The sequence below is a fragment of the Echinops telfairi genome, unplaced genomic scaffold, assembly GCF_000313985.2.
Source record: "Echinops telfairi isolate 266 unplaced genomic scaffold, ASM31398v2 ScPeMD7_5;HRSCAF=22, whole genome shotgun sequence".
NCBI lineage: Eukaryota > Metazoa > Chordata > Mammalia > Afrosoricida > Tenrecidae > Echinops > Echinops telfairi.
This window is the reverse complement of record NW_022103901.1, coordinates 45117605-45144452: the sequence shown is the minus strand read 5'-3', so window position 1 is coordinate 45144452 and position 26848 is coordinate 45117605. Positions and strand designations below refer to the sequence as shown.

The following is a 26848-nucleotide window of genomic DNA, read 5'->3' as shown; positions in this document are numbered from 1 at the left end:
CTTGAACTGGCCCTCATTCCTCAAAGAGGGAGGCAAAGTTACCCAGCATTTGATCCCTAGGCTCTGTGTGTGGGCCATGTCAAGGCGTAAACATTCAGGCAGGAAAACGTTAAAGAAGCACGTAGCCATAGTCCTGGAGAAAGCCGGAATGTGTGCCTCTCTCAGACTGGAACTGACAGCAAAAGCTGAAAACGATGGGTTGGCAATATGGAAAAAAATGCTAACCCAGAATGCGTGTGACTTTCCCTGAGCAGCAGGTACCAAGCAGATGACTGAAATGGGGAGGCAGAAGGGAGGGCGGGAAGAATTGCCCTGCGGGTAGGGAAGGGAACTCGCTGGCACAGATGGGGAGATTTCATCCGTCCCCATCTGCAACAGCTACTATGACACCTGAAACACTAAGGGACATTGAGATTTTGTGTGGGTTGGACAGGTGTGTAAACACCAGCAAACATATTATTGCAAACCTTTGTGGCCCTTTGTTGTTCTCTGTAAACCAGTTATAAACAAACAAACAAAAGTAGCAAGACTAGCTTTTTATTAGAAGTATCATAATAAGAGTTTGTTTTATTATTTTTTAAAATATTCTGCTTATGTTCCCGGTGGCACTGTTGGGTAAGTGTTGAGCTGCTAACTGCAAGGCTGGTGATTCAAACCCACCAGCCCCTCCGTGAGTAAGAGCTGAGACGATCTGCTCCCATAGGATTTCTGAAGGCCCAACAATTTTAAGGATGAGTCAAAGTCTACTCAGTGGCAGTGGGTTTGGGGTTTTTTGGTTGGTTGTTGTTATTAATGATTTGAATATTTGGGATCAGAGAATAAATAACTATTTCCCATCCTAATTTCTGGCCACCTTGAAAATGTCTTTGGTAATTCCATAAGACCGATGCATACCCTTCGCATAATACTTTCCCTAGTCACTTTTATGATTTCAAAAAAATAAGGCCTGTCAGGCTACCCTGGCCTTTCTGCTAACCAAGTCTACTGGGTTTTCCTCAATGCTTTTCCTGCTTAACCTTCCCAACTTTACCACACTTTAAACTTTCTCTTTGTCTACTACCTGTTTTTCATTGTTTATAGTTAGCTTTGTGGTGGATTTTCCCCCTATGTCCTCACTTAGTCCTGTGCAATTAATGTTCCCAAGTCACCATCCTCAGTGCCTGGAAGATAAAATCCAAACATTGTAGCCCTGGCATCCCAGTCCATGCCCCATGCTTCCAGACTAGCTTCCCGATACTTCCCCACCAGCGTGGTTTTTGCTAACTTCGTGGTGCACTCCCTGCCCTCCAACAAGCTTTGCATTCCCTACTTGCATTCATTCAGGCAACCCGAAGCTAAAGGCTTTCTAGGAGAAAGCAGGGATCACGGTATACTCAAGAACATGGAAATGCCAGCACATGGAGCTCACATGGTGTGCAGGAACATCATGCTTTCATAAAACATGAGAGTAAAACTGTCCTCACTGCTTCCTAGTTCGGTGTACTTAGCCTCTTAGTTCTTCAGTATCCTTATCTGTAAAGTGGACACGCCCACTTTTATGTATGATATCGATGAATTATAATGCCATTATATACAATGCATTTACTCAGTATAATATTTATAATTAAATATATTACTTTCTTATTTTATGTAATTATAATCATATGATATAAAATGCCTACTACACTAGTGAGCCCTAGTGGTGTGCTCATTCCACATTGGGCCGCCATCCTCACCTTCAGCAGTTCAAAACCACCAGCCACTCCTCGGGAGAGGGATGAGGCTTTCTATTCCTATGAAGTTACAGCTTAGAAGCTCAAAGGGAGGGTGGGGCAGTTTTACCTTGTCCTCTAGGGTCACTAAGAGTCAGCATCGACTGGTTGGCAGCGAGTTTGGTTTGGGGTTTACTGGATTATTAGGTAAAATAATAGTACTTAAAATATGGTAACGCCTACCTGACCCCATGCATTTCTCAAGACGCAAGAGGACTAGGAGTATAGAAACGAGAGCACAGAAAAATGACTGGGATAGTTTTAAAATGTAGAAAACTGCAAGACTTTCGTAGATTCTTTAGTAATGTGACTAAATGCAAGTACTTTTAATGACCAAGAGAAAGCCCACAACTCCTTTGAATCTTTAAGGTCACATTCCCAGTTACTTCAAATAAAGGACGGCACCCCGCACACCCCCAGATTCCACACACTTACATTGCTTCCCCATCAGTCTCTAGGACCCTCACCTACTGTGCAGCCCCCAGTGTACCCACCAATATATTGTATTTGTTTTATCTTATCCACTGCCCATCTGCTCTTAAGTCCATAAAATCCACAAGGGAAGGGGTGTGTGTGATTTTCTGTATTTGTTTTCTTCCTGATCTTCCAGAATGCCCAGCATATCATACATACTCAATAAAGATGTGTTGAAGGATTGAAGAATGAATTGTGCATTGATATCTCTCCTTATGTTTTATCATGCCTGTCATATATATGTATATATGTGCATATATACATGTGTGTGTATATTTGTGTACATGCATGTAAATAGGTGCATATGTATGTATAAGTGTGCACTAGGATTATATGATGTGGAAGTATAAGAAGGCTGGGAAGACAGAGATAGATAATAAACTTGATTATGAATGGCATTGGAGGTCATTTCAAAGTTCTTAAGTCACTGAATAAAATCCATAAGCTCATGTCTCTTTTAGCAGATAAGATATAGTAAAGGAAAATTAATGTGACATTTGAATATGACATAAGAGAGAAACAGATACAGAGGAAGGAGGTAGGAGACGAGATAAAACCCGACTGTGGTTGTCCAGGCGCAAAGTGAAGAAACCCTACACTAGGGTGGTAGTTATAGAAATGACTAGGGAGCAGTTCATACAGGAAACGCTTCCGTAGAGTTTTCTAAACATAATGGTTTCAGCATCAATAAAAGACTGAGAAGGTTTTACAGTGCAATCAAAGGAAGAAACACTAAGTGAATTAAATATATATGTACACAATGTATTGATAGGCTCACTAGTTCATTCAAGGGCACATAGCAATCTTATAGGACAGAGTAGAACTGTCTCTGTTGGTTTCCAAAACTGTAACTCTTGTTTTATTATTATTATTATTTTAAATGGTTTTCTTGGCATATGTTCCACATATCATACAATTCAATAGTTCAATCATATTAATAAGAGTTGTACAATCATCTCACCATCAACTTTAGAATACGTGCTACTCTCTTGTACCCATTATCATCAGTTCTCCACCTTCCCCCAAGAAACTTCTGAATGGAAGGAGCTTCATTTTGCTCACAAGAAACAGCTGGTAGTTTCAAACAGCTGACTTCGTAGTTAGCACCCCAAGGCATAACCCACCTTGCCACCACGAGTCCTTATTGATAGGCAGAAATAATTGCAAAGACTTCACTTAGTGTGCTTCCATTTGTATTAATATGTACATAAATATGTCTATGTTAATATATTAACATTTTCAGAAAAATATATACATGTGCTGAATATGTGTGGGGTACTCCCTGATCTTTACTGTTATATCACATAATTCTGTGTTATTTTATTATTTACCTATAAATGAGTACAAGTAGTCCTTGGCTTATGACATTCAAGTTACAATGATTCCCCATTTACTACTGTCTATTGATTTTTCGGTTGTTTTTTGGTGTATATATTAATTGTTAGTAATATGTAATACATGTACAATGTTACAGTGTGGACTTTGCTAATGTCAGCATATATATGTGTTTGTATGTAAAATCTCAACCCCCAAATACAATAATACTTTTTTAAGTGAAGTAGTCAGCTTCATTTAAATAATATTTCAGCTTCATCAGAACTGACTTATAATTGAGTCACTGGAATGAGGTTATCATTTTATTCAAACTACTAAACTACCTGAACTAGTTTATAATAAAGGATTTTTAAAAAATAATATAAATAACCCAAAATAAATATCGAGCCCTGGTGGTGTAGTGGGTTACACATTGGGCTGCTAACCACAAGGTTAGTAGTTCAAAACTACCAACCCCTCCACAGGAGAAAGCAAAGGTTGAAGTCTCAGAAACCCACAGGGAAGTTACACCCTGTCCTAAAGGGTTGCTATGCGTCAGACTCAATCCAATGGCAGTGAGCTTTTTAAAGAAGTTAAACATACCTCTTAAGAAAAATACCAAGAATTTGCTTGTAATCATTACAGTTATTTTTAAAATACTATTTCATTTTCTGGACAGAAAATATACTACCCGAGTGCAGTTTACATCTTGATTAAAAATCTGATACACCAAGCCCCAAACTACTGCTGCCCCGTTGCTCCCGTCTTGGTGGCCCTGTGTGACAGAGGAGGACCGCCTCTAGAGCACCTTCTTGGCTATCATCCGTATGAAGCAGATCCCCAGATCTGCTTCTGCGGCGCTGTGTGGCGAGTTGGAATTTACAACCTATAGCTTAGTGTCTGAGCATAAACTGTTGCTCAACACAGGAATCTAAAAGTATGATCAAACAAAAGTAAAACCCAAAGCCATCAAGTGGCTTCTGACTCAGGATGGCCCTAAATCAGGTTTCTGAGACTAGATCTTTACAGGGGCAGACAAGCCTCGTCTTTCTCCTGTGGAGCTGCTGGTGGATTTGAATTGCCAGTCTTGTAGTTAACAGCCCCGTGTTTATTCCACAACACCATGACAGCTCCTTAAAAATATGATAAAATAACCTGTAAGTCTAGAAGAGTGATGATGTAAGTGAATTTGGAAGGACATGATCCAAAATCAGAAGTACTCTCATTTACAAGTGGAAGCTAAAACCACACCCTCGTTTATTGAAATCTCAGAAAGCATCTGCTTTAATATAGACATCCTTGAGTGATGTAAACAGTAATCCAGACCAGGAGAAAAGTTCAAATGCACACCCTTGAGTGTTATTTTTCTCACACGCACATTGAACTATATTTCACAAATAGTTTATAAGTCATTGAAAAGTAAGTGGTGATGGTCAAAGTGAGAGAAAATAGAAGGAATGATAAATCTGGCATTATAAGCATATTGCTTTGAAGACAGCTTTTTAAAAATGGTTTGCTGAAAATACCATCCAAGTAAAAATGGTTTTCTATTTCAATATGCATTTGGGTCAAATTGAGACTGTGTGTGTGTGTGTGTGTTTAAATGAGAACATTATTCTTTGAGATGATTATAGCTACCACTTAGGTTGAAGCTTTACTACCTTTTTAAATGCTCTTCCAGGTGCCAGTTCTTCTGATTCTGACAGTGAAAGCGTCGCTTTCCGATCAAAACCAGGAGCTATGCCACAGTAAGTCCCTACTTTCCCATCACTGATCGCTATTACAGACTGTGTCAGCCACATTGTTAGGGTATGGAGCCATGAAGTTGGTGCTTTGAAGAAAAAGGTCAACTGATGTCAATCAAAAAATATTTGAAGTTGAAACGTAATCTCTAACTTCTAAATTTGAACTTTGAAGTCTGTGTATCATCACTGATGTGCCAAAATTTAACCAATTACAATGTTAGTTTCAAAGACAACTATCAGCTGGTTAGAAGTACATACAAATATCATTTAGATTCAGAAAAGAATCAATTAAATCATTATCTAAATGCAAATTAGAACCTATTTATTTACACAGAGTGAAATAATCTAATTAGACCAGAAATACATTGTCATCTGGGTAAAATTTGTTTCTAATTAGACTTTGTACAAGAAAAACACATAATTTGCTCTTTCTTCCATGACATATATATTAGTAGTAAAATATTAATATCTCATATATCTTTCAAAAATACAAACTCTACTAAAATCTGCAGAAAACTCTCTTACTATGGTTTAAACCAAAACGTGTAAGGTAGAAAACTTATAAATCTCTTTGATCACATGAGTGTGTACAAAGCAATTCTAGCCATTGAGCTTCAAAGAATCCCTTATGAAGACGTAAAGACATAGGGCCACCTCTGATTTCTGACAACGAACTCCCATTTAGTGAGGTTATAGGACTCCCTTGAGATAACACACCCAGCTACTTTTGGCAAAGCCGGACCTAGACACCAGTCCTTCCCAATTCTCTCATTATTCCTCACAAACTTTTAAGCACTAAATTTTCAAGACACTCACAACTTACAAAACTGGAAACCAAGAGAAAGAATAGTTGCGAGCCAGAAGCTAGACAACTGCCTCAAATGGAAGACCCTAATCCTAAAGATTCCAAACATTTATTTACTAATAAGGACTGGGTTTTTCCCCCAAGATTTTCAAGTTTCAAGTTTGACAGTGTCTGAGTTATACATTGCTATTTTCTTCTATCCAGATGTTTGTTTTGTTAAATATTTATAAGGTATATGTACTGACGACTGCTATTGGAGGTCTATATTATATTGGCTTACATTTCTGAAGCATATACAGTTGAGATGGCATGACAGAAAGAAATTGAACTGTTTCTGTAGAAAGGTTTTCAAAGAATGATCCCACTTAAAGATTTATAGATAATCACGTGCCTCCTTCCTTCCAGGACTCAAAAGAAAACAACTTCTGTTTCCTTAACTATCGGATCATCATCTCCGAAGGCAGGCGTGACCACCGCTGTGATTCAGCCCTTGGCTGTCCCTGTTCAACAGGTAGGCAGGCCTTGCGTAGTAGTTCTCCACTAGGAGCCAAACTCCCTGACAGTCTTTTTCAATTTCAACCGTACATCTTTACTTCTAACTATTATGCTGTCTTGAAATATTTTCTAAGTGAAAAAAAGAACTGGGGTAAAAGAAAGTGATAGGTAAAATAAGCGTCTCCCTTTTAATCGACTAAAAATAATCTTCAAAGCACAGCCTTGCCACCATGTAGCCCACATCTGCATTTCCATTGCAAATGTTTTCTAATCGCCAGTGAGGACCCTCAAAAGAGAGCATCTGTTTTAGCTATGACTATCTGATTATTCCTCATGTTTGTACTCCCTTCCATTTATCTAAGTTAACTAGCTCATTTAAAATAAATGAAAAGGCAGGAAAAGCCCACATACCACATCGATTAAGGACTAATCAGATAATAAATCAGAAAAGACATTCAAGTTCCTTGATTCCACCAAGCATTTTTATCTGCCTCTACTCATATTTCATCGTAAGACTGCTTTATCTCAGAAAGACCATTACTACAACTACAGAGTAATTGTATTGAGTTTGCTTTGCCAACAACATAGTCTTTTAAGTTTAAAATATTGAACTATTTCCTGTTACTTTGCTTTTGTGCAATGCTGAGTATATTTAAATACAACTGTCATTGAAGGCTCCCCTGGTGTTCACTCGCAGGCGAACACACACACACTTGAGTTTTACACTCATTCCTAACTAATGAGTCTATCTTGGAATCATAGATGTGCCTCTGTCTGCCTTTAGTATCTAGTGAGCATTCACAGGTGCTTTAGGGATCATAGGCTGTGATATATACTCTGTGATATGTGGAACATGCAAACAGAGTACAGAAAAGAAAAGATATTTGGGTTCATGAACTTGAAAAGAATCAACCCATGTAAGTTACTTGGAGATAGATTGTATCACAGAAATTTCCTCTAAACCACAGGCGGATTTATAGAAATGTTTTTATTACAGGACGTCACTGGAGCTTTGGTGTTTAGGCTGTAAAACTTGATGAGCATTTATTGAATGTTTAGCATGGTACTAGCCACTTCAAAGCAGGGGGAGGGGGAAGTCACCCACCCTGTTTTCACATAGTTTATAATCTAGGTATGGGAAACAGAAAATATAAATTTTCAAATGAAACATTTCTTAAATATAGCAAATTATGTTCAAGTACAGTATAAAAGTCACTGTGAGTCAGAATCAACATGGTAGCAGTGAGTTTGGCTTTTGGACTTGAGAGTTCTAAGTACAGAAAGAGACCTGTGTATCCACATATATAAATACCATCATAAGTAAATCATGCACTTTAAATGGTGTCAATATTGCCAGGATGGTGGGTAGAAGATTATTACTGAAAGGATGAGGGGCTCAGAAATGTAGGCACTGTGGCATCCCGCTCAGAGTTCTGGAGCCGGATGGTCTGGGTTTGAATCCCAGCTCTTCCAAGTATTTGGAGGCAGCTCTGTGCCAACTTTCTTAACTTGTGAGATGAAGACGCCATTACTAGCTACAAGGCTGTCACAAGCACTCCGTGAGGCAGTCTTTACTTGACTCTGAGAGTAGTTTCTAGCACAAAGTGAAGGCTAAAAAAAGTGCCCTCTATATTCTTTGGCCATATGCAGACCATGACAACAGATCCAGACCACCTAAGTCACATCCAGTGCACACGTCTACAGGGAAAAGGAATACGGTCCATGCTCACCACGCTAACATCTCTACAACGGGACTCAAGATGATGTCCCACTAAAAGCAACCAATAAAGAGTGGTGGCTGTTCACTCGCTGCCCTTGAGTCGATTCTGACTCGCCACAACCCTTTAGTTCAGCAGTTCTCAACCTGTGGGTCGCGACCCCTTTGGGGATCAGCAATCCTTTCACAGGGGTCACTTAAGACCATCGGAAAACGTATTTCCGATGGTCTTAGAAACTGAGACACCGCTCCTCTATCTGTCTCCAGGTGGTTCCGCCCAAATGCAGATACGCCCACATAAAAGTACCCATTGTGAAGACTGTTACCCATGCTCCACCATGCTTCGAGACAACATTTCATTGATTTGTAATTAGAAATAAATATTTCACAATATATAATTGCATCTTGTTTTTGTGATTCGCAACTATGCTTTAATTATGTTCAATTTGTAACAATGAAAATGCATCCTGCATATAAGAAATTTACATTACGATTCATAACAGTAGCAAAATTACAGTTATGAAGTAGCAACGAAAATAATGTTATGGTTGGGGGTCACCACCACTTGAGGCACTGTATGAAAGGGTCGTGGCATGAGGAAGGTTGAGAACCACTGCTTTAGGACAAAATCGAACCACCTCTGTGGGTTCCCAGGCCTGTAAGTCTTTAGAAGTAGAAGGTGTCATCTTTCTCCATGGAGTGGTTGGTGGTTTGGAACTGCTGACCTGGAGTTAGCACTGGAACCTCCGTTTCCCAGAGTTGAGTTTCATTCAGTAAGTGTTTCAACGTCTTTGTTTTTTGAATGTCAAGAGGAAAAAGATCTCCCTTTTATCCTCTTTCCTTGAAGTCCCTATATCACACACACAATTGAATACAAATTAAAGTAAGGTAGATAGATGTTAGTTCATTTACTTATCCTCCCCTTTGTATACAATGAATAATTCACATTTTATATACAATGAATCTGAACTGCATTTGAAAATCAAATACAATGACTGTGAACCTTTTTACAAGATCCCCGTGGGAGCCCCCCCCACAGAAATCCATTTGGTAACAGCATTTAAGAGCTCCTGGATCCCTGAGGACCCAGGGAACTTTTACCTTGAATATCCTTTTGGAACAAGAAGAATAGCAGATGGGAGATGAGGAAGTAGAAACTTGTCTGTCCTGTAAGGTTTGACCAGCAAGATGATGCATGGTAACACTTTCATTCAAGTGGAGCAATCACAATAATGACAGAGTGTTTTTGTCTATCTTTTCAGCAATTTATATATTTAGAATTTGATCCATGTGTCTCTGCTTTCTGCAGGTTCACAGCCCAACTTCAGATCTCTGCCGACCGGACGGAAGCACTTCTGCCTACTTTCCTCCCGTTTTTACAAAGGTCGGACATCTGCTGGTCTCATTCCCTGGGTTTGCTTTTGGTTTTTAAATCTCTTTCACATGTGGCTTTATGAAATGATTTTTTGAAATAATAGAATGAACAGGTTAGTCGCTTCTTATCCCTGTTCTCTCTGTGGTGGGCCTGTAACCTTGTGAAGAGCCTGGGAGGCCAGTGACCTGACAGAGCTTGAAGTGCAGTGAGCGAGCCAAAATGGGCAGAAACCAATAATGCAGAAGATGTTGTGTAGGGAATTGCTTGGGGAAATACAGCAAGTTTTCCAGAAATAAAAAAAGAGAGAGACACTTATTTTCAATGTGTCCTAAGTGAGTGTAATATGCATTGCCATGCTAAATGGTACACATTTGACTGGTCACGTCCTCAGCTCAGAAATGTAGCATTGCCCCTCCTCTGTTCTTTTTGAGAAAATTAGAAAACCTTGTCTTTGGGAGAGCAAAATGCTGCCCAATTCTGTGCCATCCTCACAATTATTCTATGAGCCCACTGTTGCAGCCGTTCTATCAATCCGACTCATCAAATGTCTTCCTCTTTTTCAACGTCCTTCTACTTTGCCAAGTATGATTTGATTTTCTAGGGACTGGCTTCTCCTGTGAAAATGTCCTAAGCATGCACAACAAAGTCTCGGCGTTCCTCTTTTCTAAGGAGAATCTGGCTAAGCTTCGTCCAGGACAGATTTGCTTGTACTTTGAATGGTCCATAGTACTTTCTTTTTTTTTTTTTACCAGCACATTTTAAGTCAAATGTATCACTTCTTCTCTGGTCTTCCTTATATAGTAGTGTCCAATCTAAAAAACTTCATGAAAAATATTTATACCCCCCAAAATGGAGCCATATACCATGTTATGGACTAGGAGACTGCAAAGAAGTCATCATTTCCCATATTAATCCATAAATTCAATACAAATCCAGCCAAATGTCTAACAGATTGCTGGGTTGTATTGGCTTGATAGAGAATTTAAAGTTGTGTGGAAGAATGAGTGACTAGGAATAGCTAGGACACTCTAGACACAGGAAAAATAAGGCAGTGCTATGCAGGAAGTGGGATTTGTCCCCTGTGATGTCAAAACTTTTTGAACAGTATAATTATTAAGAAAGGTACAAGTCTAAAATAAGACAAATGGGCAAGTGACTCAAGATGGAGTCCAGAAAGAATGGGCATTGCAGATCGGCGGGGGTGACAAGGGATACTTCTGCTGCCGTAAAAAAAACAAAAACTAAATTGCATCTCACACTTTCACAAAACTAAAGACAAATGTGAAAAGCAAATGCATAAATAAGAGATTTGAAGGACAGTATAGAAGAGATTTTAGGGATGATTTTTATTTTCTCCTAAACCAATCTCTACTCAGCTTTATAAAAATAATTTCATAAGCAGGTTATTTTCAGGAGGACAGAGGCAACAAATGACAATAAGAGACAACAATTGTGAAGCTAAGTGAATGGATACACACAAAATGAGAAGACTAGCAAACTCTAGTTGAGGGGAAGGGGAAGGTGGGGGGAGAAGGGGGAGCAGATCACAATGATCTACATATAACCCCCTCCCTGGGGGACGGAAAACCGAAAAGTGGGTGAAGGGAGACATGGGACAGTGCAAAATATGAAAAAATAATAATAATTTATAAATGATAAAGGTTTCGGGAGGGAGGGTGGGTGGGAGTGGGAGGAGGGGGGAAATGAGGAGCTGATACCAAGGGTTCAAATAGAATGAAAATGTTTGGAGAATGATGATGGCAAAAAAAGGTACAAATGTACTTGACACAGTGGATAGATGGATGGATGGATTGTGATAAGAGTTGTATAAGCCCCCAGTAAAATGATTTAGAAAAAAAAAAAGAACCACAAGTCATTATAACAGCCAATGAAGCCTGCCTCCGATGGTTTTAATGCGAAATATTTACTGATGGGATGGGTGGCCATGTCCATTTAGTATGTCACTTAAGAGCTTCTCACATATATCTTTGTAATATTGTTTCCAGGAACTCTGTACTACCTGAAGTATCTTACTCAACATGTGTGATTTGGGGATGCCCAGACCCTCTTGGTTTAAGGAACTAAAGTCCATACAAATGGGGGATCCGGCAAGGAGAAGAGGCATGAGTTCTTGCTTTCCTCACTAAAGATAGATCTTCTCTGCCAAAAAGGCCTTGTGTGTATAAACGTTGGGGAATTCCTTCTGGGCCTATAGAGGAATCATCATAAACTAGATTCCAAACTCCGGTTTCCCCCGTTCCAGTCCAACTGCTGAGACAGACATTCTGCTCACGCTACTTCTCCTCGTTCCCCGAAGACAACCAGGAAGCAGTGCTATATGCTAACAGTATAGTTTTTTTAAAGCAGTAAAACAAAACTCTGCATTTTTATCAAGGCTAATAAAATCCGTCTCAAATGAAAACAATGTCCAGGAGGCCCCCCCAGGCCCTCCCCATTCCATGCGGAGGCCTCTCTTCTTTCTCTTCAGGGTTTCCTTCTCCTTCTTCTTTCTTTTTTCCTCTTGGCAGCTCCTCTCCCTGCTTAAATTCCTCCTGAAGGCAGAGACCTGCCTAGGTTTCAAGACTAATCCTGCATTTCTCTGCCAACACTCAACCTGAGCTTGGTTGCCCTTAGCATCTTCTTTGACCATTCTCTGAGGCATGTTGGTAGCAGTGACCGGTAGGTGGACTTTGCTAGTATTTCTCTATCTCCTTCTTTCCATTACTGTGGAAAACCCCTCAGGTCTCATTTCTGGTCAGAGAGAGAGCAGACATAGGGGCAGACTGTAAGACTGTAGAGACTGGCCATACCTGTGGTACGATCACACGCACATACAGTGTGGCATTTCTTCCTAAATAGTTAAGACTCCTCAAAGAACCACGGTGTCAGATGGGTTTGATGAATGCCAGAGATGCCCGTATGTACAGTAAAACACCAAGGAGTCCCAGATCCTACCCAGCGTGGATGATCCACAGTGCCAGGTTCAACCTTTAAAAGTTAGCTCTCTGTCTCTTCAGTATGTTGGGTGAATTTTCCGAGTGGCGTACATGTTTAGCCGTGGCTTCTGCCAAGACGAAAATGTTTGCTCTTGTAGAGGCCAAATTGTAATCCCAGACTCACTGAGTTTTGACTGCTTAAATTCCTCGGCATCTACTGATTTCCTACATCTCTGGCTTTCCAACTTTGAACAAATGCATGACTGTCGGAATAAATCAAGGGCTCCTTTATTGCCTGAAAGCTCGAATATGAAAGTCCTGTCCGTCTACTGGTGGCTTCCTGGGCAAGCCTGGGGGCTGCTAGTAGATTAAGCCACATAAACTTGACCCCATGACTGACACTTACCTGCTGCTTGCTGATAAATTAGCTTTTTCTCTGGAACCAACCTCAAAGTGGGGCAGGGGGGTTTAAATAAAAGGTTTCCCATATTAAAAAAGCAGAAGAAGATAAAGAAGAGGACAGAACGCAATTTCAACAGGAAAAGTACACAATCTTAATTTTTTTACTTAAAGCATTTCTTTTAACATAAAATTCTTACCAAATGCCTTCTCCAACTTCACATTAACAGTTCTCCTGCAACATCGCAGACTTGGGATGTGCACAGGGCCTTGGCATATTCATTACAGACCCTGTGCCGCATGGTGTGCTTTTCCAGGACATCATTTGTCTCCTCGTGGTTATCGAACAAACGAAACATTTCTTAATGTGATATCTCTCTTGCTGTATGCACTGCTAAGTTACTTTTCCATGCTGGGGTTATTTTAGGAGGCCCTACCTGATAAGATGACTTGACACAGTGGCTGCAGCAATGGTTCAAGCCTGACTCCATTGTGAGAACGGCGCAGGCCAGGCCGAGTTTTGTTCTGTTGTACGTAGGATCGCCATGAGAGGGAACGGACTCGATGGCACCTCCCAGCAGCACCCTGCCCTAGACGCGATCCAGTCCTCCGTGCTCAGAGGCTTAACACTCAAAAACCTTACGTAGGCCTGGCTCTATGTCCGGGAGCTATTGGTAATGGTGTGATACTTAATAACAAGTTTAAAAGTTTTACCTCTTTGCATCTCTCAAGGCAAAATAATTTCTCACCTGTTAGAGTATAAAAAGGTATTGATGTGGAGTTGGTGGACTCAGATCAGAGGCATCCAGCAAGGAAGGAGGGAGTGAAGACCATTCAGAGCGACATGCAGAACCTCAAAACCAATTGAGAAAGGCCTCTGCTCAGTACACCAGTAAACCTGGGCAGAGGTGGTATGGGAGCATTTGACATGAAATGCATGACTTTTTCTCTTCATATCTAGGTTTTTCTGGGACACGACATCCATTTGGGGTGTAATTGTTTGAAGAAGTTTTCATTCCATCAGCTTACTTGTAAATATAGATAAAAAAAACAGCACTAGCTGTTACAACAGAATTTCATACATGAAAAGGGAGGTCAGTGCAGATTTGCAGAACATTTTTAGAATTCTCACAGGACTTGCTTATGGTAAGCCTGGCTGATTTCATTACGTGGAGATGGTGGAAATCTGATCATCATCATAATAACAACTTAAAAACTAAATGATCAGTGGATTAGAAGTGTTTAGCCCTACCTCAATTAGTGGTAATTATTTTTTGATGCAAGTTTTGTATTTTTTTAAGACTCGGGATTGTTTTAAAATTTTTTAAAATCCATTTCATTGATACATAATTCACATATCATATAATTCAATAATTTAGTCATATTAAATGAGAGTTGTAAAATCATTACTACAATTTTAGAACATTTTATTCTTTCTTGTATTCATTGTCATTTAGTTCCTCATTCCCCTCCCCCAGCCTTTCTTACCAGAGCCCTAAGAAAATATTAATCCAGTTACTGTCTTTATAGAATTCCCTATCTTGGATTTCACATACAGGAAAACATACAAAAAAAACAAAACAAAAAACCAACCCAAAACAATAATAGCAAAACAAAGAAAAACTTCAATTGAAAAGAAAACAGAAAATATTAAAAATCAGACCAAATTTAAAATGAGTCAAAGGGATATTAATGATAAAGTGTTAAATTTTAACCTCATTATACCTGTAATAATCCGCTTTCCAATGCACCCGGTTTGATAGCAAGGCTATTCGCCTTCATGATCTGTGGTCAAGAAGAGACTCACCTGAGGCTGAATCCATGTGGAGACCCTGCAAACGGCTTTTGGGCTTCCACTGCCATCCCGAAAGCGCGGCGTGTTTATTCTGCCTTCTGGACTAGTTTAAGAAGGCACAAAAGTCTGATGGCGAGTGCTTCCCTTGGATTTCAGGAACTGCAAAACACAGCTGCATCCGAAGGCCAGGTGGTGGTCCTCGAGTGCAGGGTCCGAGGAGCACGCCCGCTGCAGGTCACGTGGTTCCGGCAAGGCAACGAAATCCAAGACTCTCCAGATTTCCGGATTCTACAGAAAAGTAAGACGTGGTGCCCACTCCCTAAAGCCCACCCTTTTCATCTGTCTTCAGGAAAACCAAGAAGCGCTGAGCTATTCCTATGAAATGGATTTGTACTTTCAAAGAGGGACCAGACCTGCAACACCGAGGCACAGTAGATTGTAGCAGTTGCCATGGTTTATGGCCTTGTTAGAAGCTACAATAAAAGTTACATATTTTTATGCACATATACACTTTTCCTCGGAGTTTTGCAAATAATTGTAGGAGTTCACAACCTTTTGTTGGTTTGCAGTGTTACTAGAATATGAGTTTCTACGTAAAAGAAAGATGCATTCACCTACTTTCACCTGAGGAATCCTTAATTATGTGCCCAACTACTAACCCAGAGACTGGTGGTTCGAACCCAGTCAGAGGCATTTCATACAAAGGCCACAGCTTTGAAAACCCTGGGAAGCAGCTCCCTTGCTGAGCGGGTCACCCGTGTGGTAGCATCTTTCAACAGCCGCTGTGCTCATTTGTTTGGGTTTGGCTTTTAATGATCACTTTACCTATCTCTTTTGCATTGTGAAGTTTGTAGCACATAGACATGTCCTTGGCAAGATTAGAGAAAAGCAGAGTTAGGTGTATCATTAATGTCATCTAATCTAATGCTGTTGTGATCTCTTTCTCTTTCTTTACCGTGTGCCAAACAGAACCTAGATCTACTGCTGAGCCAGGTAAGAACCTGTCTTTTTTTGTTGTTGTTTATCTTCTGGGTTTCAATCATTCTTTGGGCCTGTTTTTGTTGTTGTTGTTGTTTTAATTGTTTTATTAAGGGCTCATACAACTCTTATCAAATCCATACATACAGCAATTGTGTAAAGCACATTTGTACATTCATTGCCCTCATCATTCTCAAAACATTTGCTCTCCACTTAAGCCCCTGGCATCAGGTCCTCATTTCCCCCCCTCCCTCCTCACTCCCCCCTCCTTCATGAACCCATGATAATTTATAAATTATTATTTTGTCATATCTTGCCCTGTCCAATGTCTCCCTTCACCCACTTTTCTGTTGTGAGGGAGGAGGTCACCTATAGATCCTTGTAATCGGTTCCCCCTTTCCAACCCACCCTCTCCCTACGCTCCCAGTATCGCCACTCACACCACTGGTCCTGAAGGGATCATCCATCCTGGATTCCCTGTGTTTCCAGTTCCTATCTGTACCAGTGTACACCCTCTGGTCTAGCCAGACTTGCAAGGTAGAATTCGGATCATGATAGTGGGCGGGGGAAGAAGCATTTAGGAACTAGAGGAAAGTTGTATTTTTCATCGTTGCTACATCGCACCCTGTCTGGCTCGTCTCCTCCCCAGTCCCCTCTGCAAGGGGATCTCCAGTGGCCTATTCATGGGTTTTGGGTCTCTACTCTGCACTCATTCACTATGGTAAGAGTTTTTGTTCTGATGATGCCTGCTACCTGATCCCTTCGACACCTCATGATCGCACAGGCTGGTGTGCTTCTTCCATGTGGGCTTTCTTTGTGCCTGTTTTAAAGCAATAAACTGAAAAATGTTTTTTACAGTTCCCTGGAAACATGAAACCCCTTTAAAGACAATGTCTTATTTTTCATGGGGCCTGTACACTGCTTTTTACATCAAATACTTTATTAACAAAACATTAAGTTCATTCATACAAAGAAGTCCTGCTTAGAGACTTAAGACTTTTTAATATATGCTCTATTATACTCAGAAAACAAGCTAACCCAATGATGAAAAGATTCCAGTAGGAAAGAAAACCCCATTGCATGTTTCTACAAACCCAAGCAAACCCAATAATAATGTGAGTCTCAACGTCAAAATGTGTTTCAATGGAGAGCAGCCCCCAAGATAGCAGCAGAATCGACTCCCAGGCATGTCTCGTTTGTGTGCCCTGAGCCTGAGACTTTTACTGCTGCAACCATGAAGAGAGGCCTCCTGTGCCAGCTTCTCTCCTAATGACCAGGTCATTTGACCTCACCAGACTGCTATGTTATCCAGAAGTGCGGGTCCATCTGTCCTCCGGCTTCAGATGCCTTGTATGTGTATTATTCTTCATGGTCCAGAGCAGTGTTCCCAAAGAGGAAGAATTCTAGGCATTTCATAAGATGTCCTCCTAGAAACCACCTTTTTTAAAATTTATTTTTTTAATTTCTCACTAGCAAAGCCACCAGTTTTGTTTATTTCTTGACCAAAGGGGAGACAAACAAGCTATGCTCCTGCTCCTGCTGCCTGCGTCTTCCCTTCAACATCAAGCCTCCCACCCCATAGGAGCCCCAGCCTTCCTCTGTTCCTGCTTTGGGGACTTGAAGGTGGTTGCGGATGATGACAGGCCAGATCACTGCAGTCAGTTCCCGAGTCTCTGACATCTGAGTGCCGGGTCTTTGCAAACAGACTGGGATTTGATTCCTATCTAGAGTTTCGGGGATGCTGAGTCATCTCTTGGGAAACCAGTGGAATTGATCTGGTGCTCTCTTGTCCTGAGTTACAACTGGAGCATGTCACCTCCCTTCGTGTGTTAGTCACCACATCAAACACTGGGGCCTTCCAGACTGTGGGAACACAGAGCTTCATATTTTGTCTGCGATACTTCTTTGCATGAAATCGCATTATGACAGCTCCCTGGTACAGGCAACTTCTGGAGCTGACTGTGTTGGGTGACCTAATATGGAAACTCTGTAGGGAAGTAGAGTACATTTCTGCATTTACTATTTTTTAAAAACGTACAGATTGGCAGAGTTCTTGGCTATAGCTAACCGTTTAGCTCTCATCTACTAATCAAAAGATTAGTTGTCAGATTCACTCGCTGACGCCTCAGCAGAAAGACCTGGTCACCTACTTCCAAAAAGATCAGAGCCGTTGTAAACCCTACGGAGTCCAGTTCCACCGAGACACATATGGAGACAGCCGGAGTCAGCACCAACTGAGTGGCAATTAGTACAAAATCCAAATCAACCTGGCTGCCATCGAGTTGACTCCCCCTGATGGCAGCCCTAGAGGACAGGGTAGGACTGCCCCTGAGGGTTTCCATCACTGTAACTGGGAGTAGAAAGCCTCATCTCTCGCCCGCTGAGGTGGTTATCAACTGCTGACCTGGCACTTAATGCTCCAACACGTTATCACTACCCACAAAAATAGGGTTAAAAATGCCTCTTTTATCAGCAGAAATCTGTATTCTATGAAGAGAAATCTATAAAGCAATTTCTGTCTTTTGATGCTTTGTATACAAATACAATTGAAAGTTTGGCCAAAAACTCTAAGAGTGTTGCTCCTTGGATGGATTGAGTTTGCTTTTGAGGTTTTGGATTCTGAGCAAATTCCTGTCACTCTTTTGTCATCATATTCTCGGGCTGTTGTCGTCATCTGCATGAGTAACAGTGATTTACTAAAAGTCTTGTGACTTGGGTTTGAAAGTCATAAACCAACCATTATGTGAGGATTCAAACCATGGTTCAAAAGCATCACAGGACACACATGTTTGAACACTGAGCCCTGCGAACACCAAGTAGGGAGGAAGAACGCTGGTTGGCAGAGGAGGGATGACAAGTCAGCTGTCTTCCACACCCTCGACTTCTACCTTTCCACCACAGGTCCCTCTCAGGTTTCATTTATGAGTTGCTGTTTTGCATCTTGCATATATTTTTTATTGTGAGCACTTTAATAAAATTTGTCTTATATATTTTCACACGCACACACAAATAATTTGCACCATGTTTAAGCATTCAGCTGCTAACTAATCAATAGATTACCACCTTGAACCCACAGAGCAGCCCCAGCCCTAGAAGCATATTGAGGAATGCTTTGGGGGGCCCTGGCGGTGTAGTGGTTGTGTGTTAGGCTGTCATGCACATGGTCAGCAGTTCGAAATCACCACAGCCCCATGGGAGAAAAGCTGGGCTTTATACTCCCATAAAGAGGTACAGTCTCAGAATCTCACAGGCGATCACCATGAGTCTGCCTGGATTCAATGGCAGCAAGTTTGAGTTTGGTTTATTGGACTGGTAAGTGGCAGGCAGCAGTTAGCATCCACCAGCAGGGGCAGTTCTACCCTCTCTTCCATGGGCCACTCAGCTGGTCTGACTCTTGATGCCCCCGTGTGGGTCACCCCATAGGGTTTACAATGGCTCTGATTCTTTTGGAGGTAGGTGGCCAGGATTGACACAATGGCAGTGAATTTGGTTTGAGTTTAGCCAAACAAGAACAAACAACCATCTGGTCAATTCTGACTCGTGCCTGCTCTCTAAGGCAGGGTCGAACTGTCCCTGTGGGTTTCTACTTTGTAAGTAGAAAGCCTCAACTTTCTCCCTTGGAGCCACTGGTGGTTTCAAACAGCTGACCTTGATGTTGAAGCCCAATGCATAACCCCTCTTTAGCAGCATCGTAGGGAAAAAGGTCTTTAAATTTACCTCCATAAAGATAACAACCAAAATGTCCCCAGGGGCAGTTCTACTCAGTTACATCGGGCCACCAAGAGTCCCAATCAACTTGTTAACCCCTAGCCCCATGCAACAACAGAATTTGCTGAAATGCCTTTTGGTTTAAGAGGCCGAAGTCATCAAGAAACGAGCAAGACATGGAAAACCTTGCTCCTAAACCCTAACCCTAAGCATGTATAAGAGGACTTGCGTTTCTCTCTTTCTTCCTTTTTTTACTTTAGTTTTCCCTCTTAGTTAGATCTGAAAGCATTTTAAAAAACAGATGCCCCTTTTCCAAGTACAATAATAGCATTTGCTGAAAACAAGGATTTCTTGGCAGAAGAAAATATTTCAACAAATCAGTTAATAGAAGGGAGGGGGACACATATAATCTGGTGGTATAGAAAACAGCACAACTAGCTTTCCCTGACCTCCGATGATATTTCTACAATTATAGTTACCATGACAGCACTAGATTTCCTGCTTTCTCTTTTATAGTACAGCATTAAATGCTCTGCTCCAGAATATGGCAATTGGCACAAAGGGTTAAATACAATGCATGGTCATATTTTTAAAATAAAAAACTTTTAAACGCATGAATGTCTCCATAAGTGACTGCTTATGTGAGCCATTGTTTTTTAAAAAAACCTTAGGAAAAAGTAAATTGTAAAACATATCTGTATTTAAACAAACAAACAAAATAGAAGTAGACATGATTCTTCTCCTAGTCCCCATTTTCCTTATATTGACCTGGAAGTTGCTATGTCAGCGGGGAAAATATGCTGGACTCCAATTAATTTCCCTTAAATGATCTGATTGACTTGTATCTAATTATCTAATGGACCACTGAACCATTTTTCAAGTTGTTAGGGATTCTCTGCCGAATTGAACCATAGAGAAGAGATGGCTGAACTGGCTCCCTACGAGCTGTATCGTAGTCATTACCATGTGAAAAAGAGAAAAGCGGACGTGACTGCGAGGCATTTTGGCAAGAGATAAATTTTATGAGACCAAGTCAGTGATATTTCCCAAATGCTAACATAAATAGCCTTTGGCATTCAGGAAACTTTTAAGCATTCAGATTGTATTGCCCTCTTGCCTTCCTCTGCCTTGTTCACTCTTGCTCTTGCCTCTCCTGCTGACTACCTGGGTGGCTTCCTTCTTCCTCCCACTCTTCCTCCTCCTCCTTCCCTTTCTCTCCACCTACCTCCTTCCCTGTCTCTGCTTCCTTGTTCTCTCCTCTTTCCCCTCCTTCATGTTTTGAGTCTTTTTCCCCCTCCTTTCTTCACTCACCTTCCTTTTCTTATTCCTGTGCAAGAGATTTTAAAGCTCCACTAACAAAATTGAAACTCCCCAGGATCTAGGTACAGTCCCTTTAGAGGTTAGATATGTAGCTAGTGAAGGAAATAGATTCCGTCCTCATGCATGTGCATGTGAAACAGGTTTTTCTTGTCACTACTGTGTTGTCTCTGTCTAATGTGTTTTACACTCCCCTCTCTGTCTAGACAGAAGTCAGCCTGCATCACAAATCTTTTCAGACTGTTTTGTGAATTAATAGCTAGCTGGGTCACTTAAGATCAACATCCATTTGTCATATTACCTGCTCTGGGCTTCTTCGACATTCTGACTTTACACGGACTGAGTTGTTCAAAGATGAGTCAGGGGGAGGGGATAGACAGAAGACTCATTTGGCAGCTGTTAACATTTAGACTCTTCCTCAGCTGTCTGGGAGCAGTCACAGAGGTATGCAGTTACGTCTAGGACTGGCTGGTGGCATGGGTCTTGGTTATCAGGTGCTGCTATCACAGAAAGACTACAGGTGGGTGGCTTTAGCAGACAGACATTTATTTTCTCCTTAATTTGAAGGCTAGACGTCCAAATTCAGGGTACCAGTCCGACGAGAAGAAGGTGATCCCTTGTTCGACTCTGGCGAAAGGAAGAACCTGGTCTCTCCTGGGTGTCTGTTGCTGAGCAATCTTCCTTTGACTTGACCTCCCCCCTCCCCAGCTCTGCGTGCTTGTTTTACTTTATCTGAAAAGAAATTGACTCAACACAGCCCCCACTAATCCTGATTGGTCAACATAACAAAGGCGGCCCTTCCCAAATGGGGTTATCACCACTAGCCTAGAAATTAGAATTTACAACGTATATTTTTGGCCAACACAATTTAATCCACAGCAGCATGCAAAATGAACATACAAAAAGCACCTGTCTTATTTGTTGGGTACTTATGCATATGAAAGTATTGGGCTTTCTACTTTCAACATGAATCTCTTTTGATCAATGCCACCCATCTTATGCCTTGCCATACTTTGCGTCAGACAATGAAATAAATGGTGTTTATTTAAATATGGTAAGATGCTGGCTTGTAGAAGGACAATGGAATGTTTTTCAATTGAGATTAAACACAGTTAAATATCTATTGTTCTTTCTAGGTTAATTAGTGGTTGAACAAAAATGTCTTTATGTCTGGTTCCCTGCTGTGTGTCACCTCACTGATAGGGCCTGAAATATGTTTAAAATTTGGACGCAAGTACAATGACAATTGGCTCTAATAGATACTGCATAAACTGTCCAAAATAAGTTCAGAGTATCAAAACTAAGCCAGAGGATACACTTCTATGACTTATCTTGGCAAATCAGAGGTTTTAACTGATATGGAATTAAAATGCAAACATCATGCAAAAAATCAATCTGGAACATAAAATACGGCTGCTTTTGGTCAATCTGCCACCACATGTCTCCCAGCTTGTCTTACTATGTTGGCTTGCATGATGCTGTGATGCTGGGAACTATGTCATGAGAATTTCAAATATCAGCAGAATCACCACAGAACAAACCCTAAAGCAGGAGTCGGTTGTGCACTTCTGAGGGATTGGCTGCCCAAACCTAGATGAATAAGCAGCGGAACATTTTCAGATATACTGAAGCTATATCTGAACACGACCAGGTATAGTGCCAGAAGATCAGCGCCTTATGCCGAAAGCCTCTCAAAACAAAACTGAGGAAGAGCTGCCTTCTCAAAATGGATTTGACCATGAGACTTGGATGGAGTGAATCTTTCAGCACCTTCATTTACTAATGAGTGACAACTCAAAAATGAGAAGAAACAGCTGTTAACATCTATTATTGATCCAAAAATGGAATGTGCCATGTATGAATCTAGGAAAATGGAACTCAGCACAAATGATATCGAATATGTAAAGATATATATCCTAGGCATTACTGAGCTGAAATGGATTGGTATTAGCCATTTTGAATCAGATATTTATATAATTGAATATGCCAGAAATTACACATTCAAGAGGATTGTGAGGTAGTGTATTATGCCAACCTGGCTGATAAACACATGTGGGGTTAATTGAAGGATAGAGAGATAAATGGCTCAGTGAGCCTTGCCTTGCTAGTTCTCTGGTCTCTTGCTTTGTGATGGTCAGACCAGGGTGCAGCTGCCTTAGCCAGTTCCCTGCTTCAGCTATCAAGACTAACTTCCTGTAAGACATCCCTGAGGAGAAGTCACATGGACCTACCCCGATGCAACCCTGGGTGCTGGAGCAGCCATGTGGAGCCCTGCCAGTGCTGAGATGCTTACACATTTACTGACTCGGCTTTCCTCCTGCAGTCGGCATCATTAAGTGTGTTTTGTGAGATGGAGGAGGACTTTGTGGATTGGTTTTGGACATATGAGTTAATGTTGGACTTGTGGGTTTGGGCAGCACTGGGTTGGGATGTTTTCTTGATGCGCCCTTACCCTTTATATAAAACTCTCTCTTATACATGAGTTTCTGTGGATTTATTTCTCTAATGTACCCAGACTAACACAGATTGGCATCACATTCATCTTCAAAATGAACATTTCAAGATCTATCTTGAAGCACCATGTTATCTTTAATAGAATACTATTTGTATACATACAAGGAAATGCACTTAACACAACTATTTTCAAACTTACAAACCAACCACTACTAGCTAGTGATGAAAAATTCTACCGAAGTCTTCAGTCTGAAATTAATCAAACATACAATAGTGGTGCATTGATAATTATTGGTGATTGGAATGTGAAAGTGGGAAACACAAGGAGGAACAAGTTTCTAAAAATGGCATTTGTGATAGAAATGACATTGGAGATTGTGTGATAGAATTTTGCAAATACCTTCTTTCAGCAATATAAATGGCATCTATATACCTAGACTTCCCCGGATGGAAGGAATACACAGGAACCAAATTGACTATATCTTTGCCAAGAGACCATGGAAGATCTCAATATCAGCAGCCTAACTGAGGTCAGGGGCTGACAGTAGAACAAATAATCAGTTGCTCATATGTAAGCTCAGGTTAAAGTTGAAGAAAACTAAAACAAGTCCATGAAAGCCAAAAGATAACCTTGAATGTATCCCACCTGAATTTCTAGAACACCTGAAGAACAGATTTGACTCACTACATACTAACGACAGCAGACCTGATGACTGTGGGAGGACATCAAGAACAGTGTTCATCAAGAAAGCAAAAGGCCATTAAGAAAACAGGAAAAAAAAAACCCATCAAATAAATGTCAGAAAAGATCTGAAACTAAATCTTGATCATAGAATGACTAAACCGAATGAAAGAAATGATTAAGTAAAGAGCTGAACAGAAAAATTTCAAAAGGAAGTTCAAGGAGACAAAGTAAAACATGATAATGAAATGAGCAATATTGAACAATGCAGGAAACATCATAAGAATATGGGAGGATTACAAAGAGTCACTGTACCAAAAAGAATTAGTCAGCATTCAACCGTTTCAAGAGGTAGCATGAGTGGCACAATGGATGGATGTATGGATTGTGATAAGAATTGTACGAGCCCCCAATAAAATGATTTTTTTTAAAGAGGTAGCATGAGATCAAGAACTGAAGGTACTGAAGGAAGAAGTCCAAGATGCACTAATGGCATTAGACAAAAGCAATGGTCCAGGAATTGATGGATTACCAATTGAAATGCTTCAACAAGCTGATGAAGCACTAGAAGCACTCACTCGTCTATGTCAAGAAATTTGGAAGACAGTGACCTGGCCAACTAACTTTAAGACAGCCATATTTGTACCCATCCCACAGAAAGGTGACCCAAGAAAATGCAGAATTTATCACACAATATCCTTAATATCACATGCAAATAAAATATTGCCGAGACACATTAAATAAGGGCTGCAGCAGTACATGACAGGGGCTGGCAGAAATTTAAGTCAAATTCAGAAGAGCACTTGGGATGTCAAATGGATCTTGGCTGAAAGCAGAAAATACCAGAAATAAAACTTGTGTTCTATTGAATATGCATAGGAATATAACAAATTCTGTCTAGCATTGAGAAATATGGGAATTTCAGAACATTTTGTTGTACTCATGCAGAGCCTGTACACAGACAAAGAGGCAGACATTTGAACAAAATATGGAAATATTGTGTGTTTTAAAATCAGGAAAGTTGTGCAGAAGGATTTGTGTATCTTTTCATCATACTTATTCCATCTGTATGCTGAACAAATAGTTTGAGAAGCTGGGCTGTATGAAGAAGAACAGAGCATCGGATTAAGGCTTACTAACCATGGTGATATGTAGATGACTCCACCTCGCTTGCTGCAGGGAAGACTTGAAGTGCTTGCTGATGGAGATCAAGGACCGAAGCCTTCAACAAGGATTAGACTTAATGTAAAGAAAGCTCACACAACTGGACCAAGAGATAACATCATGTTAGTGGCAGAAGACTGAAATTGTCAAAAATTTCATCTTGCAGAGATCCACGATCACTGCTCATGGAAGCATCCATCAAGAGATCAAAAGAAGAATTACACTGAGTAAATCTGCTGTATAAACCCTCTTTAATATACTGAAGAGCCAGGATTTTGACAACGAAAGTGCTCCTGGCCCAAACCATGCTCTTTTCAATACCCTCATATGCCTGGAAAGTTGGACATTGAATAGGAAAGATCAAAGAAGAATCACATTTGAATCATGGTGCTGGCAAAAACATAGGGAGTACCATGGATTGCCTGCACAACAAACTGTCTTTGGCCGAAATACAACCAGAATTCTCCTTAGAATTGAGAATGGCAAGACTTTGTCTCAAGTACTTTTGGCTGTTATCAAGAGAGACCGTCAGACCCTGGGAAAGGACATCATGCATGGTAAAGTAAACAGGCAGCAAAAAAGAGAAAGACCTCGATGAGCTGGTTTGGCACAGTGGCTGCAGCAATGGGCTCAAATAACAAGAACTGTGAGGACGGCCCCGAACTGGCGATGTTTCATTCCGTTGTACCGATGGTCACCTTGTGCAGAAATCTCTGTGATGGCACCTAACAGTGTGTCAGAGGTGATTCCAAAGCTTGAGAAGCTTTTCACTGTACCCATTTATTACTAAAGTATTATGGTTATTTCAGAATAAAATAGTAACATTTTGTCTAAATTGATGTGTATATTTCTCAAGCCACCTGGATTGACTGAAGACATCATGTCACCCTCTCAGAAGTGATCTGCGCCAATCCAGGCCTGAGAACTGGAAGTTGGCCGGGTTGAGCTTCAAAACAGGAAATATGGAGCCTTCCTCTCTACCAACAATTTTTCTATTGATGCCCAGCTTCTACCCGCACTTTGCTCTACTAGACTCCCCAACCAGTGAGCTTTATGTTTCCCTGGACTCTCTCATTGATCCACTGACTGTACTGTAAGGACTTGTGTAAACCCTCAGGAAAGCGGATATGTTCTTCTTTACGTAGGAAGAGTTCTGGTTACTTAGTTTTAAAACCAGAGAATATATATTTGAAAGATGTGACTTAAAAAAGGAAAAAACAAAAAGAAAGAAAGTTCCAGTAGAAACGCGCGGACCACTGGTAAATATTGATAAGACTTGATATCTTTGGCTTAACGATGTTTACACAGGAATTCATTTCATTATTAATCCTTGAACTGTATTTTAAAAATATCTTCCAAGTAAATATATAGATCTAATTTTAAATATTTATACAAGCCTTACATTTATCCACACTATATTCCATCTTGATTTTAGCCCAGAATTCTTTCTTAACAGTTGTATTAGCCAAACCATGTGGTTTGGAAGATAGAATCTGGATTCCTTTTTAGGTATGCTGGGCCAAAGGGTGGAGGTGGCAGGCTATAAAGGAAGACATTTATGGAAATATCCCCTTATGATCTGAGAGACCTAGTAATCTTGTCCTTGTTATCTCATCATTTTCTGAGTTCCTCAAATAAAATATTTTTGTTTTAAATTTTGCTTGTGTTTAACCAAGTGTTCAAATAGGTATGAGAACATGAATGGAATTCAGAATTGACTTCTGGGAGATATGGCTATC

At 40.6% G+C, this 26848-nt stretch overlaps 1 protein-coding gene across 1 annotated transcript in view; it reads left to right on the top strand.

Annotated features, from left to right (window-relative positions):
• The window catches only part of LOC115867985 (palladin-like), a 537783-nt gene that overhangs the window by 260620 nt on the left and 250315 nt on the right, over positions 1 to 26848 (top strand). Inside the window, exons 4-8 of the mRNA XM_045286063.1 lie at positions 5221 to 5287; positions 6495 to 6600; positions 9611 to 9685; positions 14963 to 15104; positions 15776 to 15799. Coding sequence (XP_045141998.1) covers positions 5221 to 5287; positions 6495 to 6600; positions 9611 to 9685; positions 14963 to 15104; positions 15776 to 15799 — 414 coding nt within the window. The remainder of the gene's footprint in view (positions 1 to 5220; positions 5288 to 6494; positions 6601 to 9610; positions 9686 to 14962; positions 15105 to 15775; positions 15800 to 26848) is intronic.